This window comes from Schistocerca serialis, chromosome 4 (genome assembly GCF_023864345.2).
Source record: "Schistocerca serialis cubense isolate TAMUIC-IGC-003099 chromosome 4, iqSchSeri2.2, whole genome shotgun sequence".
In the NCBI taxonomy this organism is placed as follows: domain Eukaryota; kingdom Metazoa; phylum Arthropoda; class Insecta; order Orthoptera; family Acrididae; genus Schistocerca; species Schistocerca serialis.
Genome location: NC_064641.1, coordinates 228,603,434 through 228,622,033, shown reverse-complemented (window position 1 = coordinate 228,622,033; position 18,600 = coordinate 228,603,434). Strand labels below are relative to the sequence as shown.

General features: G+C 39.3%; 1 protein-coding gene across 3 annotated transcripts in view; it reads right to left on the bottom strand.

Moving 5' to 3' along the window:
* The window catches only part of LOC126473972 (uncharacterized), a 96,644-nt gene that overhangs the window by 64,544 nt on the left and 13,500 nt on the right, over positions 1-18,600 (bottom strand). For all 3 annotated transcript variants that reach the window (XM_050101359.1, XM_050101357.1, XM_050101358.1), the window contains exons 2-3: positions 5,629-5,802; positions 5,343-5,433 (exon numbers count right to left, since the gene is read on the bottom strand). In XM_050101359.1, the coding sequence (XP_049957316.1) occupies positions 5,343-5,433; positions 5,629-5,795 (258 nt within the window). In that variant the 5' untranslated portion in view covers positions 5,796-5,802. The remainder of the gene's footprint in view (positions 1-5,342; positions 5,434-5,628; positions 5,803-18,600) is intronic.

The following is an 18,600-nucleotide window of genomic DNA, read 5'->3' as shown; positions in this document are numbered from 1 at the left end:
GGGATTAGAGTCTTCACTTTTAAATGTGTCTATCAGCAGTACCAGAAGTTTACCTCCTGGAGGAAAGCACTGGCCAACCATTCTCTCTCTCTCTCTCTCTCTCTCTCTCTCTCTCTCTCTCTCTCTGTGCGTGTGTGTGTGTGTGTGTGTAGTTTTACAGCTTTCTCAAGTGATTTTCCTTTTGATAAAATTAAATACATATGCACTTCTTAATAAGTACTGTGTGTCTTTTATTCCAGTACATGAACCTGGAGGCTTCCTTCAGGGCTACCGAGAAGAGTATTGGTGATATAAAATCTGCTTGTCTCACATCACTTTCAATTATGAACTGCTCTGTTCCGATAAAGTCTGATGGAAGCTATAGCATTAATTTACATGTTAGCAAGTATACAAAGACAAACTGAGTCAGTGCCTTGTCTGTCAAAGACTGTCAACACAGATTTTGTAGAAATTGAATCAAAAGCTTTCTCAAAATCTAGGAATCCCGGGTGAAGTGGTAATTCATCCTATATAGTCGGTGATAAGTTCAGTGAACATCTTGTACATTACAGAGGAGGCTGACAAATCTGTAGAATTTTTGTTGTGTCTACGTCCATTATTGTAAAGTAGAACAACAGCTGAGATCCTCTGTTACAGCACACAATGACTGTCGATGAATGAAGCAATAATGGCTCAAACCAACTTTCAAAACTCACTTCTGAGTTTTTCTTTTTTTTATTCTCAGTGCACCATCTGGAGCTACAGCATGAAGTGTTCCCTGTTATCCACCAATTTACGAACAGTTTCAAAAATATAAAGTAATACTGAATGTAACTGAGTAGTATATAGCTCTGGCCAGGTGTACTAACAGGTGGCTGTTGACATGCTGTTGCCAGATTGTGATTCACATGTACTTGATAGTCACATGCGCCTCTGTTACTCACTGTAAAGGTTTCTTCAAATGTAAAAATCAATGTAATTATATAATTACATTTTTTGCAGCGAAATATTGATTTAGGATTTGTCAGTCACATCATTTTCAGAGCAATGTAAGTGTATAATATTTTAATTTAAAAAAAAAAAAAAAAATTAACGCCTTCTCATTCAGTTCCTTATTTCCAGTCTACTAACAAACTGGTTGTTGTAAACACCCACCTTGTTTTCCAAATTGTAAATTGTTGTACAGGCACTGAGCACACCAGTTCACTTTGGAATCCAGTGTCATATAAATGGGTTTTAGTTGTGAAGGAATACAAAACACTAATGATTTAATTTGTTTACAATACAATAATTTATTACGTTATTACTCACAAAATATTAACATTGTAACTGCACAGTAAATTGAGAGAAAAGTGTAAAATCTAACAGATGTCCCACCTCAATTGTCTTCGCTCAAGTTCTCCTCAATGGCATTTTTCTTATTCTTCTTCCTTGCTGTTCTCATCACCCATGGTTGTTGAGTGATCATTGCAGTTGATGATTATAAGCTTCCTTACAGTGTCTCTCATAAGTTCTTTCTGTACATTTTCTGCATGCTGAACACATTTATGACACTGTTCATTTCTGAATTTTCCAAGGCCTCATAAAGTAAGCACCCAACATCTTCGATTTGAAACTTGTTTCTTGTGGTTACTTCTCTCTTGATTTGGGCCCATATGAGATCAGTCGAATTGTAGTGGCAATGATAAGGCTGTTAAGTGTACTACTTGGTGACCCTTTTCATTTACCAGTACTTCTAACCCATAAATAAGTAATCCAACATTTCAGCTCCTGCTGTTGGAGCTCGGTTCATGACTACCAAATGACATATAGTGTTGTTGATGGTGGTGATGGAACCTTCATCCACTAAATACAAAAAATTGGCCTCAAACTGATTTATACACTTATCTGTGTTCCTGTGTTAGTTTTAGAACGACGAGCACCTAAGTTTTAGTTTTTCTTTATCTGAAAACTAATTTTCTTCATTAAGGAAACCAGTCTTCACTGACCCCCTTTGCATAATAATCACTGACCCCCTTTGCATAATAATCAGCCTGGCACATTTCCAAACAGGTACCTTACATGCCCCCAGTTTGGCTCAAAAACTGCCACATATGCTTTAGTGAGTGGGTGTGAGTAACCAGTTTCATCCAAACAGAATATAGGTTGCATGACACCTTTAAGTATGCAGTGAATTCATCATCCACAAAAGCTTGATTCTGGAAGACACTATGTTGCTGTGTTCAACTACACTTTAACCTACCATCATTTGGACACTTATATTTAAATCCTGTATCATTTAACATGTGTCTCACAGATTTAACAGATCCAGTAAAATTTATTTGTTCAATGGGCTTTTTTTCAGTTTTTCTGATGTGCACTTGCCAGTATCATAAAATTCATAGATCGTACGCCTGAAAATGTCTTTCTCAAACTAGTTTAGTTTGGTTAAAAAGTTGTGTTGTAGAATATTTTTCCGAAGAGAATCAAATGTTGGGGATTTTCTCCTCATGGCACATGCTCTGGATAGTTCTTAATCCAATGCCACAAGCTGCAGCACAGATAGCCTGTATGTTACCCACATTTTTTTTTCTTACAGTGGTTGCTTTTATTGGTAAGATATCACTGTATTTCTTAATATGCCACTACTGATTATGTCTACATTCTGCAAATATTTCCTAATGAGTGTGCATGTGAATACTGACACTTCGCCATCACTGTTTATGGATTTGCTTCACCGCCAAAACACAGTTGCCTTTCTCAACTGCATTCTTTCTGTTGTCAAAGTCTGTCTTGTCCGATTTGTTTGTAAACCCGACTTACAGGCTTTTTCATTTTCAACTTAACACAAACACTTCCACTCAGTAAATAAATTGCACTAATAATAACATAAAGTAGACTCTTCACTTCGAGTCAAATTGTCAAATAAGGAATGGAAAACAAGAATGGCACAAATCAACACACCGTCTCGATATTGATGCTCACTGGCACTCAATCTAGGCAACTACAGACGCTCAGCATTGCTATTTCTTTCATGTTAAGAGTGAGAGTGCTACACAAGGCTAGGCACAAGTGCGGCATCAGCACCACTGCAGGCATCTGCCAGTATGCCTGACCAGAGCTATTAATGTGTATTGGTTACAAGCAGCTTCACATCAACACCACACCCAAATATTGAAAGCTGAGCACAGTCTCACATGTGTGTATTTTTGTCAAGTGCGCGTGAAAAAGTAACAAAGTTCTGACCCATTTTCCTGAACTGTCTCTCTAAATATCCCGCCATACCCAGGATTCGATAATTCATTTTGTTTCAAAGGCAAACTTCTTCTCTTGACTACACAATTCCCCCTTGGAAATAAATTTTGTGCAAGTGTAAACATACACGATTTTATGAGAGGTTCACATGAAAATAGCTTGGCATATACACTATAATGTGAGTAACTTAACAATTTGCTCAAAGTGCTTCCTTCTTTGCACTGTCACTCACCTTCACAGTAAAAACATGTTATAGTACATGAACTATTGCTGAATATTTCTAAAACTTTTTAAATATAATGGAAGGAAACATTCCACGTGGGAAAAATTATTATAAAAACAAAGATGAGGTGACTTACCGAACAAAAGCGCTGGCAGGTCGATAGACACACAAACAAACACAAACATACACACAAAATTCAAGCTTTCGCAACAAACTGTTGCCTCATCAGGAAAGAGGGAAGGAGAGGGGAAGACGAAAGGAAGTGGGTTTTAAGGGAGAGGGTAAGGAGTCATTCCAATCCCGGGAGCGGAAAGACTTACCTTAGGGGGAAAAAAGGACAGGTATACATTCGCACACACGCACATATCCATCCACACATACAGACACAAGCAGACAGTCTGCTTGTGTCTGTATGTGTGGATGGATATGTGCGTGTGTGCGAATGTATACCTGTCCTTTTTTCCCCCTAAGGTAAGTCTTTCCGCTCCCGGGATTGGAATGACTCCTTACCCTCTCCCTTAAAACCCACTTCCTTTCGTCTTCCCCTCTCCTTCCCTCTTTCCTGATGAGGCAACAGTTTGTTGCGAAAGCTTGAATTTTGTGTGTATGTTTGTGTTTGTTTGTGTGTCTATCGACCTGCCAGCGCTTTTGTTCGGTAAGTCACCTCATCATTGTTTTTATAAAACTTTTTAAACTTACACAACTTTGTACATTGTTTTTAATCCCAGCTTAACAGCTCTCTGTATGCTTTGTTTCTATCTACTTTTAATGAGCTGCGTGAAGAGTGTATAATAAAACATTATTAATAAAACTGGATGTTATACTTCTTAGTAGAACTGATTGGATATTTTGTGACGTACGAGACACTGTGGATGTCAATCCATATGGATAAACAAAAATTACTCCTCCCAAAACAGAGAAATCGGATTTCCATGACTAATCATATCTATTGTTATTAATTTCAGAACACTAATAGGAAAAGTGGTTGCTATGACAGTTTCAGCTTCACAGGGTCGGGGGAAGGGGGGGGGGGGGGGGGGGGGGCAGTAAGTACACCTTTCCTACTGACTGCACCCTCCACACAGGCTCTGAGCCATGGCAGAGACCATTCCTGAGTGCTCTTGATGTGTGGGGCCTTTACAGTGTAAGGCACTTCAGGTGTTAAATGTTCAGGGGGGATCCTGTCCAGCGAACTCACAATCCACCATCAATGTCAGAATTCCCTGAAGTACTCGCTGTTTGAAACCACCAGGATGGGGGCTCTGGCTTAATGCATTACAGAAATAGTAAGCATTTTTCGCCATTTGCCCCTACAGAACAATAAATTAATGAAACTGTAGAGAAATATCTTTTCAGTCTCCCATAGTTTATGAACTATCATTTTGCATTCTTTGTAATTTCTTAGGTTTAGCAGTTGTGTCCAATTAAAATTGAAATAACACAAAGTTTCACTGGAAATCCTGATCTGCTCATTTCTTATCAAGCTCTATGCCCATGGGCTGTTTTTTTTTTTTTTTTCCCCCAGCATCAGTACTGCTCTGCCACAGATTACTTCCATTAAATCAATCATATATCATTTACTTTCACGATATTTCTGTTTCTGAACTTACTTTCCCTGCAATTTCTCCACATATTAAAAATATAGAGATCAGTTAGAAAAGATAATTTCTTTATAAACTGAAAAACATTCACAAATATATCCTACACAAGCATGCATCTTATGTTGTAGGTACCACCAACATTCAGCCTTGTGTAAAACAAACAGTTACATTACTTTACTAAAATATCATCAAAATTATTGTATATACTGCTGTTAACTTAGACACTATATTATAAGATTCATTATGCCACCCTTGCCATAGTTACAAAATATTCTACATTCTGAAGTTAGTATTATGCAACTCACCTTCAACAATTTCATAATTTCACCTTGGCGATAAAACGATTTTTTGTATTTGGGATGATATTTAACTAATTTCTCAGCATCCTTCATTGCACTGAAATTGAAGCATAGTGCCGTGTCACCACAGAAAGTATTTCCAAATACAGCAACAATGTCAAGTTGTGAATGTCTTGGCCCATCACATTCCCACATATTTCATTTTTGCCTTTTTCCCACGGAATATGAACAGAATTTCAAAAGGAAAATGCATGGAACTTACCAACAATATTTTAAAAGAATTCTTACTCACTTTGCATAGTCCTTAAGTTTGATGTAGCACATGCATCTGTTATTTAAAAACCGTTTATCTTCCCCATGTTTCTTTATAGCCACAGAATAGATATCTATGGCTTCACGATACAATTCAAAAACTTGTTTCTGGTATGCTTTCTTTCCCATCTCTTCAAGGCTCTCCATTACTATCCTGAAATTGGAAATATGCACTGCCGTTGCAGGTTATTAGGACAACAAATAAAAGGCCTATGAAATCAACATGGACTGGTTACTATCTCTACAAGCTATGAACTTAGATTCATTGCAAATTTTTAGAACACACACAAAAATTTTTCACAGAAGACTAGACCGCAATCTGATCACATCCAGCCATGGTTTATTTTTGCAAAGATCAATAAAATAGTTAAAATCTGACAACAGACAACAGTCCAATTTTAATGTCCTTCTCTTACCTCTTTGTGTCCCCCCCCCCCCCCCCCCCATCATCATCTGCTAATATTTAATATTCGCAAATCCCTCTAAGACATTATCCCAAAAACTTAAAAAAGGCTATCATTTTTAGATAAATCCAAACCAATGGCTAAGCACATAAATGGATAGTAAAATGTCCCTCTGCTAGCTCATCTGACTGCTGGTGGTGGAAGAATTCATCAGCAGAGATGAACATATGGTTGCAAGTAGTTCTTCTTAACAACACTGACTGTCTCCAACAGTAAATTTCAAGAGTTCTACAGTGCCTAGAGGAGTGAGAGCATAAGATGCTCTCAATGGTGGGCCTTTTACTTGGGTGGCAATGTTTAGCTTGAACACCCTCTTTTGATATTTGAGAGGGAAATGCTGAATGCCAGCACTGGGTTTTGACTTTAATTTACTGACTTCTCCTATTACACAGTACAAGAACTCATCACAGTCACAGATAATATACAGCTGGCCATTTGACAAGGTGAACACATGCCACTTTACGAAATATCCTATCAAATGCTTTTACCAGATTATGAGCTCTACTAAAATAAGTACCTCTGGCAAAGTTTTGCGTATGCTAAGACATATCATGGTTTGAAATCCATGTTACAACTGTAAATGTTCCCATGATGGTGGTGGGGCTGAAAACCTAGTTATATGTGTATGTACATGCAACTGCCTGTATAAACCATTTCACCTAAAACAGAGTGGTTGACTGTATTCTCTTCGTACATTGTTTCTCTCCTGAAATTTACATGAATTTTTTTTTAACTGCAAACAACGCAAATTAGTGAAATATTGATCAAGAAACTGTTGTAAATGCTCTATATCTCTACAAGCAGGATGTATTTAATAAATTTTGTTAATTTTCACACCTATATTTCCAGCAAAAAATTAAGAGTAATCCTTCAACAAATAAAAAAATATGACCTTCAGTAATGAAACTCCACACTGTTGGTACATGGTAAACTTTTAAAGACATGAGAATATAAAAGTGGTATAAATCACAGCATAAAAGCAAATTACATTAGCAACAATTCTAAATATAATGTAAATGAGGAGATATCAATACTTATGGTAACGTTCTGAAACAAACATATAGCCCAACCCCTCAAAGCATTGACAGTGCAACCTCTCTCTCTCTCTCTCTCTCTCTCTCTCTCTCTCTGTGTGTGTGTGTGTGTGTGTGTGTGTGTGTGTGTGTGTGTGTGTGCAGCTCCAAAGATGTGCATTTTGTCCAAAAACTTGGAAACAATTTATGTGTCTGCCAACTGCCCAATGACTCAATTATACATTGATGGTTTATGATTACTCCTTCCATTATTTATACTACCTAAAAGCTTTAACTGAAAATCCGTGTGGAATATTCCTTAGGATCAGCTCACTCTTTTGTAGAAATACTACAGCCTCATCATTTCACCTAACTGAACATCCTTGTCAAAGAAAATACTGGAGGCAGAACCAAAACACAACTGCAAACTGTATGAAAAAAGAGTTCTCTTGACCAACATATCACAATGGAAAAACAATTCTCTAAAAAAATAAGCAGCTTCTGGACATAGTCCTTCGTGCCATAAAACGCTCTTCACGATGAAAGTTAGTTTGAAGACTACAGTGTTACAAAAGACCAGCCCATAAGAAATGTGGTTCACTCCTCCTGCTCTGGTCTGTCGGTTTTGTAATACCTGCAGTTCTGTAAAACTTGACAATTTTCATGTCTACAAATGATCATCTGTTCAATAAGTAACTCAGACCTCTCATTTGTGCTAAAAATCTAATTTTAGCTGCTCTCAGCTGAAGATTCGAACTATCAGAAAACAAATTAATGGAAACATTACTCCAACACCTCGCCAAGTGCTACAGGCACAATGAAGTTCATGTTAATCATCTGTATCAGCACATACCCAAAAGAAAACTGACAGTCATGTTATCAAGCTACCCTATAATAAAAGTAAAGCTATTATCAATCCAAAAGTTGAATTTAAACACCTCAGTGCTAACTGCAAATACCTGGGAATAGTTCTCAATGTCTTATCTTTTAAGAAACACTGTATTAATACTGAAAGTAAATGCCCCTAACATTATCATTTGGACTTTGTTTTAAACCTAGCCCACAGTCAAAGAATAGTGTTCCACACTTAGACAAAGTCTTGTAAACAATGCTACAAATGTGATAATAGTAACATGGAGACGCAAAGCATGTTATCACCTCAGCAGATCTACTGTCTGGCCACCAAGAGTTGTGACCCCATAGGGAAAATCTCAAGTGAATGAAAAGCTCAAGTGTGTCATTGAAATGGTAATAACTGCAGTACAGACTACAACAGGAATATGTGCTCTGTCATGCTAATGATGCAACAATGGCACTTATTTTAAAGGCCACTAAACAGCTGAGGTTAAAATTGCCCAGATAAGGATTTAATATGGGCCATTTTCTAGGGAAAGCACTTAGTGAGTCTCGAAGTTAAATGACACATAGAAGCCTAAACAGCATTAGTAGGTGGATAAAATATATAGACAATGAATGTGGAACACTTGTTAAAAAGCAGCAACTTACTTACTTATACTGGCCACACAAACTGCATCCATCCCTTGGCCCCATTCATGCCAGCCTTCCTGTCAGCTGCATCTTTATCTCCCAGACCCAGTATCAGTATGCCTCCCATGGTATTTTTTGTTCTCAGCCATCTTAGTGGTCCTGTACCTGCAGCTTCTCCACCCATCATTGCCTTTATTACCGTGTTTTCCCCTCTCCTCCTCACAGGTCTGTACCACATGAGTCTTTTAGTTTCCACACGTTGCTATGTAAAATAGTGTATTATTGTCTGAGTTCCCTGTCTTTCCTTATTCTCCACTGTTCATTTTCTACTTTTTTGTCAGGGTCCATGTCTCACTTGTGAAGCACACTTTTTGTTTGACAATAGTTTGTTATATTCTTATTTTTGCCTGCCTGGATAGTAACTTCAATCTTAGGATGTTATGTATAGCTCCTAGACATCTTCCCTTGGCTTGAATTTTCATTATAATCTCTTGTTCTATAAGATTTTGCTGGTTGATGTTGACATGAGGTATATGAATGTGTCTGTCTTCAGTATTGTTAGGTTCCGGATTGTCAGATGGTTTGGTCCCACCTGAGCTCTTCTTCCTATATCATGAACTTTGTTTTATTTTTATTGATACTTAGATCTATGGTCTTAGCTTCTTCCATCAGTTCTCCAGGTCTTCCATGCTCTTTCCTATCACCACAATATTATTTGTGAAAGCCAGAACACATATCTTTTTCTCTATTGTGACTCCTGCACATTCTTGTGTTACTCGCCTCAGCGTGTTGTTGAGTGCCAAATTGAAAACGGTTTGCGATATAATGTCTCCCTGCCTCACTCCTGTTTTTGCCTTAAATGTACACCCTCTGTACTTTCTCTGTACATTTTGATTCCACCACACGCATTTTAATTAGCTTTATCAGCTTGTCCAGTATTGCACCCTCTGCCATTACCCCTCCACATCTCCTCTCTCACTACGCTGTCCTATGCTTTGCTGAAGTCTATAAACATACCAAAGGTAGCCTGACTATGCTCCCAGTTCTAATCTAGTATTTGTATTAGTTTGAACATTTGGTTGGTTTTTGACTTATCCATTCTGAAACCTGCTTGTGGTGCTGTGTCTAATATTTCTTCAGGGTATGGGTTGAGGCTTTTCAGTATAATTTTTGATGTTAGTTTATGGCACACCCATAGTAGAGATATTTCTCTACGGTTCTGTGTCAACATTTTGTCTCGTTCTTGTACATGGGACATACAGCAGCAGTTTTCCATTCCTCTGCACTATTTCTTTCTTCCACACCTCTTTTATCAATTTGGCTAAGCATTCATATGTCTTGTCTCCCCCTTCTTTGATGAGCTCTGCTGATATCGCATCTATGCCTGGGGCCTTCCCATTTTTCAGTCTTCTCATTGCCTCCTTCACCTTCATCAGAGTTGGTTCTTTGACTAATGGTTGAACGTTTTTGTTGTTTTCTGCTCCGTTTTCATTCCTATAGGTGGCTACCGGGTTGTACAGCAGTTCTCTAAGTATCTCCTCCAGTTCTCTAGATTCCCTTCATTTGTAGAGATCCGTTTTCCATTCTCATCCTTCATTACCACAGGATTAGCTCTATACTCCTTTCTATAGCTTCTCATTGTTCTGTAAAACTATTTACTATTGTTCTGGGTCCAGTCCTCCTCTGCCTTCTCATCTGTTTATTTATAAATGATCTTTTCTCTCGCCTAACTGTTCTCTTCATTTATCTCATGGCTGTCCTGTATTTTATTTGATTTTCATGTTTGTTATTGCTCATCATTGCCAGTCTGGCTGTCTTCCTGGCCTGAACAGCTTTTCTACATGTTTCATTGAACCATGGTTTGCACTTGATATTGCCATTATTGTTATCTCCTAATAGCACCTGTGCTGTCATCTTTATAACTGTTGTTATTGTTCCATTTTGTATTGATATCTTCAACTTCTTTCCTACCGCTTTTGTTCTCTAATTCTGTGAATCTATTTCTAAGCTTAATCTTAAATGCCTATTCACCTCCTCTTCTTTTAGCCTACTCACATACTCTTTGGGTTATTTTGCCAGTGTTGCTCTTACTTGGTTTTTTTTGGTAATGATTGTTTCATCGTTTTTAGCATGAGAGAATTATCCATTCCTATCACAGCCCCTCTCATTGTCCTAACATCTGTTACTGTCTTTTTATGTTTTTTCTCTATGAACACATGGTCTATTTGGTTCCTAGTTAGCCCATCTTGTAATGTCCACGTTGCTTTGTGTATGTCTCTTTATACAGACTACGTTCATATCTCTAGCTGTGGCAAAGTTGATGAGCCTTTTATACCACTATAATTTTATTCAGAGTGCAAGCTGAACATGCCTGTATATGATTGCCATTGGCATTCTTGTCCTATTTTGGCATTTAAGTCTCCCGCACAATTTCTATGTCACACTGTGGTGATATGGAGTCCATATGGTCTAAGGTGTCATAGAATTCATCTTTTATGTCTTCCTCCTTGTCCTCGGTTGGGGCATGGACACTTACTAATGAGATGTTTCTGTATTTACCTTTGATCCTGATGTACCATATCCTTTCTTTGCAACAAAGCACAAACGTAAAATGAACTACTACAATGACCATCCTTTAAGAATCCACTCAGTATAAGTCTCTAGAATAACTGTAGTCCACAATCGAAAATTAAATCTTTGCAAATTGCTACAGTGAGTAAAGAGTAGAACATGTTCTACAGCCTGTGCTGTGCCTGCTAAAACTTTAGATAGCTCAGATGTCAAATGTACATGAAAGTGTAAGGTGTTAAAAAACTGACATTGGATTAGAATGTGGTGTGCTGCCAGTGGTTTGTTACAGTGACAGCAAAGTAGTGCACGGTCACTGCTTAGCAGGTAACAATGGCTGAGAAGACAGTGCCCAATAAGTAATCTGGTTAAATTACCTCCACGCACAATATGTACAAGATGTAGTTGCACAAGCCATAGAGAGGGGTTTATTCTCCCAGAATTCGTTCCCATGGAGAGATGAACTCTGTTTGTGCCAGAATGATGACATACAGCAACGCTGAGATCATCCAGGGGGACAGAACTGCTATAAGGCTGGATAGTAAAAATGCAACCTTGGCACCGGCATCAGCAGCTTCACTCCCCCCACACGCCGACATGTCCAGGAATCCATATAAACAACACATTAGTGCCTGCATTGAAGAGTGAGTGTCAGCCTTTTTGAATACATTAAACTACAGGGTGGTATGTGTACATTGCACAGAGGTTCTGGAGGACACTGAAGGAATCAGAGCATACAAGAGATTGAGAGATTAAGTATCGCCAGATGTGCAACAAGGCTTGATAAAGGCCAAGCAACTCTACAATAAAAATTGAGCATTGGTCTGAAAGGCATTTCGTAAAAACCTCTTCACTGACAACAGAGGCACATCCCATGCCATGGTCATCCTTAGACCCATCAGTGTAAATGGAGTTGCTGTCCCCAAACTCATACAAAGCTCCAGAAATGTTGAGCAAATGATATAAGCCCAGAGTAGTGTTCCTTGGAAGCAAAGTAGATGGGCACAGATCAAATTAGGAAAAGACTCTCAATCCTGGGAACAAAGCAGATAACATGAGATTAAGCTTTCAAAGTAGAATATGAAAGCAATCTCCAGGAGGCAACCAGGAAGCAGAGCTTGCCTCATACTGGCGGAGGATGGAATAAACAAAAGAGGAAGTATCAGATAGGTGGCTAGGCACAGAGGACCATTGGCAAGCATATTTGCAGAGTACGTCACACAGGGGCTCATAACTGGATTGGTGGGGAGTACACCAGTAGCTAAACAGATTCTGCAATGGTGAATAGTGTTAAAGTAAAGTAAAATGGATGATTCCCTCCCCCATACCCAGTGGAAAATTGGAAGGCACTGTCTATGCTCCACGGAAAGACATTGTTGAGGCAACACTGAGATTGCCACTTGAGTTTGCCGAGAGCTGCAACAGACTGCAAAATTATCAACAAAGGGAGGCACCTAAGATGCCCGGTTGGAGACAAAAATAACATGTTTGAATGCTATAGCAAATAGGTCATGCTGAACACAGGAGCCCTGAGGTAACCCATTCACCTGAATGGAAAGGTTCAATAAAGTCGGACTGATGTGTATATTAGAAACCAAGTCGTTCAAAAATTCTACAATAAATTGGGGCAGGTGGCCTCAGAAGCTCCATCTTTGCAACTTATGGAGGATTCCCGTCCTCTAGAAGTGTCATATGCCTTCTCTAAATCAAAAAATATGGCCATAATATGGCTCTTACGCAGAAAGTTGTCCATGATGTGGGTCAACAGGATGATGAGATGGTTGACTGCAGAGTAACACCAACAAAATCCACACTGAACATTTGTTAACAGTTTTTATGACTTGAGGCACCTTACTAGCTGTATTTTGCTCATTCATTCCATCACCTTTTAAATATGCTGGTGAGGGAAACTGAATGGTAGCTGGAAGGAAACTCTCTGCCTTTACCAGGCTTAAGTATAGGGGTTATGGTGGTTTTCTGGCACCATGTAGGAAGTGTGTCATTCTTCCAGGTACGGTTTTATGTATAGAGGAGAAAATACTTGTCATTATGAGAAAGGTGCTGCAATATCTAAATGTAAATGTCATCCAGTCCCAGAACAGAGAAATGTAGTAATGGAAGGGCGTGCTTCAGCTTCTTCACAGTAAAAACAGTATTGTAGCCTTCATGAAAATGAGACACTCACTTCCGAAATAGGAAGGCGGAATGGTAATGGGAAGCAAGATCAAGATCTCTGCAAAGTGCCAGTCCAAGATACTGGAGATGTCAATGGGATCCACTACAATATTATTTGCAATGGTCAGACTAGGTATTAAAAGACAGATCTTTCTGCCAGCAACATGAAGATGTTTATCCTAAATGATGGAAGAGGGTGCAAAATAATTGAGAGAGTTAACAGGTCCAAGAAGCTTTTTTGCGAGCTCTGATAATTCAACAGCTCTTTACACACATCTGTTTTAATCGGAGAGTTCTCCACTATGTGGTGGTATTTAAGGACACATAGAGCATCTCTCAGCATGTGAACTGCTTCTTTGCATTCCTCAGTCCACTAGAGGACTGGAGTTTATTGCACGAGAGAAGACATTCGGGGTATGGTACATTCAGGGAGAGGATGATGTCCATACAGTACTCTTTCTGGTGCTCACTGCAGTAGAATTATTTGTCAAAGGTTGCCAATAAGAAGTAGAGTTTCCTGCAGCTCTAGAAAATTGCCAAGTCATCTTACGCATGGATTGTACAAGGTTCAGCAAGTGAAGTATGCACAGGAAATGGCCGCTTGAGTGTGTGTTTGAGACAATGGACCATTCTAGATGGTGGGGAACGGTGCACTGCCTGTGTTAAGGGAAACAATGTTAAGCTGCTCCAGAATATCTGATCGGAATGTGCCCATTGCACAGGCACTGGGAGATCCCCAAATTGGATGGTGTGCACTGCAGTTGCCGAGCAGCGATAGAGGAACTGTAAGCTGGGCAATAAGTTGTAATATGTCTGCTCCGGGAAGGACGAGTAGTGTGGGTATGTCATGGGAAATTTCTCTGATGAGCATCATTACACTTTCCTGAGCTGGAGTCCTCTCCTGAGGAGGTAGAGCGAAGCACACAGGGATGAAATGTTGAAGGTCTAATTGGCCTTGAGTCTGCAGTTTTCTTTCTTGTAGGTATATGAATTTTGAGATTGTGAATATCAACAAAGTAGGAAAACACAGATTCTACTTACCATAAAGAAGACATGTTAAGTTGTAGACAAACACTTATATAAAGCTTACACAACCACCAACTCCAGTATCTCGAGGCCTGTATGCAACTTAATGCGTCTTCTTTATGGTAAGTAGCAATCTGTCTTTCCTTACATTGTTGATATTCCTACTTGTGAGTTTCTATTGTTTGAGATTGTGAATATAGTAGCAGATGCAGTTCTGCCTTATGTGATCCAATACCACAGCGGACAGGGCTTGTGCAGGGTTTTTTTTGTCATTAATTACGACAATATGAACTCTCCATCACATTCTTCAGGGGCAACTCAAACGGATGGTATTACTACCTAAAAATTACTGGAAAAATCAGTGACTCTGAAAAACAACAACCCTCTCACAGCTATGAGATAGATTTAGTGGGGCGGCATCTGACTTCTTAGAAGAAAAATATACTCCGTAGACCACTAGATATATTGTGAAACAAACTCTTCGAAAATACATGCCATGATCGAGTCCTTTACAGTAATTGTTTATGCAGTGGTGATTAACCCCCCCCCCTCCTGTCCTGTGAGAAACTGAACTGCAGTGTAGCTTCAGGTCCAAATTAGGTTGAAAGGTGATGGGTTGTCAACAAATGTTTCTATGTTTTTTTATATGTACATTGCCCATTCCATATTTACATTTATGTCACTGATTGAGAATCCCTATTTTCCCACTGCAGTCCGATATTTTCTAGTTTTTAATATGTTTAACAGCATTAATAACAAGAAAATACCCTACCCAAAAGTCCATATTCCCATGTAAGTCTCATTAGTTTGTCAGATTTTATTTTCCTAATATTTTTGTATTGTTAGTAACTCAACCATTCATTGTTTCTAAGAGTCATCTCTCTGCCACGTTAATGAAGTCATTGGTCTATTGGTATGGTATTGCCGGTGTTAACTAATCCTGACAGGGCTTTCACATGGGGGAGGACCAAACTTCAAAAACCTTTCTAACCATTCAGTTTTGCATAGTTTTCCTAAATTACTGCTGCGTCACAAACAAGTATATACATAGATTTGGAGAATTCTTGAAAATTTTGCACAGCTATGACCAGAAGGTAGAAGTGAAGGGACTGATGGGCACATTGGATAGTAAGCGCTGGTGATTTTGACATTAAGCAAATGGTTCCGTGAGGCAGGTTTACGACATCACTCATAGGTCAGGAAGAACGACCTGGCAGGCACTATAAACAAGTGAGGAGATGGGTGCGGAGTAATCAGGTGCAGCACGGGGCACTAACACATTACGAAAAAAGTGTATGTTGCAATTACAATAGAACGTAGCAACCTGTTATGTGGGGGCCAAAGTGAGTCAGAAAAAGCTGATGTTATAATTATTAAGGAACACTCCACTCGTCTCTTCTAGAGGGACTAAGTCAGAGGCATAGGAACAGGAGTATAAATAAGGGAACCCAGAGATTCAAGGCAAGCAGTCATGTTGCCACATTCTGTATGTGTCTCGAACCAGAGAGAATAATGATTGTTTCAGCTGTAGGCCAGCCATGACGACCAACTGGTGATGAATTTCAGCAGCCAGCCGTGGCAAGGTGGGTCTGAAATTTGGCACTGCACAGTTGCAGAGAGCAGGGAGAGGCCTGTCTCTGCTCTCTGTGTTACATATTCTGACAGACTGCAAGCTGCTGTCTGCAAGGATGGGTGTGATCCTGCAGCCTCCCGGGTACAAGGCTGTACTCAATCACCAACTGAGCTGCCCTGGGTGAGTGACTGGAGCTGCTGTGGCTCTACTACAATGACAGCTTCTGGTTTGTTTTCCTTTGCCCTCTACATGGTGACCAAGAGAGCAGTGCTTGAGGGAATAGCCAGCTGCACTTCAGAGGGCAAGAGCGGACTTCCAGCTTGGTTGACACACCCTGCTGGCCATGCCACCAGCTGAGGACAGGGGTCATTATGTCTGCAAGGACAGAGCAGCCTGGTGGTGTAGCAGCAGATTCCAGTGCTGGCATTTGCACTGACAAACATACACATGCTGCGCCACTGTCTCCTGGATCAGTAGTGGCTCTGTGTAGCCTTTGCATGTATAAAGTCAATGACAAACTTGCCTGTGTATCTCTGCACATCCCCGTATGATTCATCGTTCTGTCTCACATCGTATCTCTCAGTCATCCTACAGCAGATCACTCAACAGTAGTGCGGCACATTGACTACGAGATACAGTATTACATTATATGAACTATTGTCATTATTAGTAGAAGCATTAAACAAAAATCAACTCTACTGCTTATAAAAATTCTGACTCATACAGCCATGTGCAGATTGAATCAAAAAGGACTTTACAACTTTAGAATGACATGGAAATTTACTGAGATAACTTACAGAATTGTTAGATGTATCATTTTGTAGCAAACAACCTCAAGTTTCACATACAAGTCTCAAGTGTCATTTTGGTTAAATGTGACTACCATTTGTGATGCGGCAAACATCCCACAGCAGTTGCGAAGGCAAATAGAGGCCACGGGGGCATAGAACTGCCGGAGAGGGCACACAGCTGTTTTCATGGCGCAAGTCACAGGCAGAAGGGGGCCACTGGCCAACCTAGGTGTTATGTGTAGGTCACTCGGAGTGGCGCATTAGCAAAATAGGGCCGCACAGCCGAGTAGAAATAGGTGCCGTTTTCTTCCCACACTCGTTGCAGCAAATCGGGCATAACTTGTGCAATGGAAGTGTAAATTCGATTTTTCAGATTGGGTAAACTGTTTGTCAGGGAGGAACATACACAAGGTCCTTAATGAAACCCCAGAGAAAGAAATCCAATGGTGCCACATCTGGGGAGCAAGGTGGCCATGCAATTTGCCCTCCACAGCCAGTTCACTGACTTGGGAAGCTATTGTCAAGGAAATCGAATTTCCATGAGAAAATGAGGTGATGCACAATCTTTCTGGTAGTAAACTATCCCATCTCAGGCATCTTCACTGATCTGCGGAATTAAAATTTCAACTGTGCACTATGCTGGCAGTCCTGGTGGTGGAATTGGGTACTGATGCAATAATGAATTAAACTTAAGGTTGTCTGATAGAAAATGACATGCCTACTGATTCTGTAAGTAATCTCAAAACAATTCTGTATCATTCCACAGTTGGAAAGCCCTTTTTGACTAACCTCGTATTATAAATTAGTGACCAGGACAACAAAAAATCTTGACTGTGACTTGAAGAAATAAATATTAACTATTATTTTTCTTTGAAGCTGCACTTATAGCAGTGTGTGCGAAACAGCAGCATGGATTTATCATCATCATCATATCACAACTACCCTAAACGTCTCATTTCATTCACAAATGAAAAGTGGTGGGAAAATTACCTATGCTGTATTTGACTAGAATAAACAACATTAATGAATGAAAATGCAAGTTTGGGAATATAAAAGTTTCGGGTCAGACTATTGTCAGTATTTTCTCATATCAAATGTAATATGAATAACTTTTTTTCCCCTAGAAGTATTCCCTACATTTTTCAAAAGTTTTTCCAATAGAAAGTAACTATGAAAGTTTCTGTTAAAATTATAATTTACATCATGTTTTCACAATGATGTCTGTGCAATAAGTGTCCTAAAGCATAGGCTGTTTCTATGACTAAGTGTCACGGGAGCATTTCACCTGAATATTAGTCATGACTGGCTACAAAACTGCATCCCTAATAAAGATTGTCTCTAAAAATAGAAATACACTTCTTTCCCCCAAATGCAGTGGCAAACTAAACTTAGGGTGAAGCATATTAAGAAAAAACAGATGATGCAATATTTTCTACATTCTTCACATTAATTTTTGGGGATACATTTATAAAATTGGCCACATCAACAGCAGTAGCTAAGAAAAAAACAAGGATAACATAAAAATAAAAGATGGACATAGATTAATGCAAAATTCGCAGGACCTAGCAAATTTTGTAAACGACTACTTTTAAAATAAGGCTAATTACAGAGTACATAGTGTGGGATAGTGTGTCCCCCTTCAATCTAGTTGTGCAAGACTGATCTGTAACATAACCCACTGACTAGTTTAGACTGCTACATTACCACTGTCTAGATTAGGTGGAGGAATGACTGCTTTTTAAATAAGGCCTATTACAGAGTACATAGAGAGGGGTAGTGTGTCCCCGTTCAAATCTAGTTGTTGTGCACGATTGTTCTGTAACATAACCCACTGACTAGTTTAGAATGCTTCAT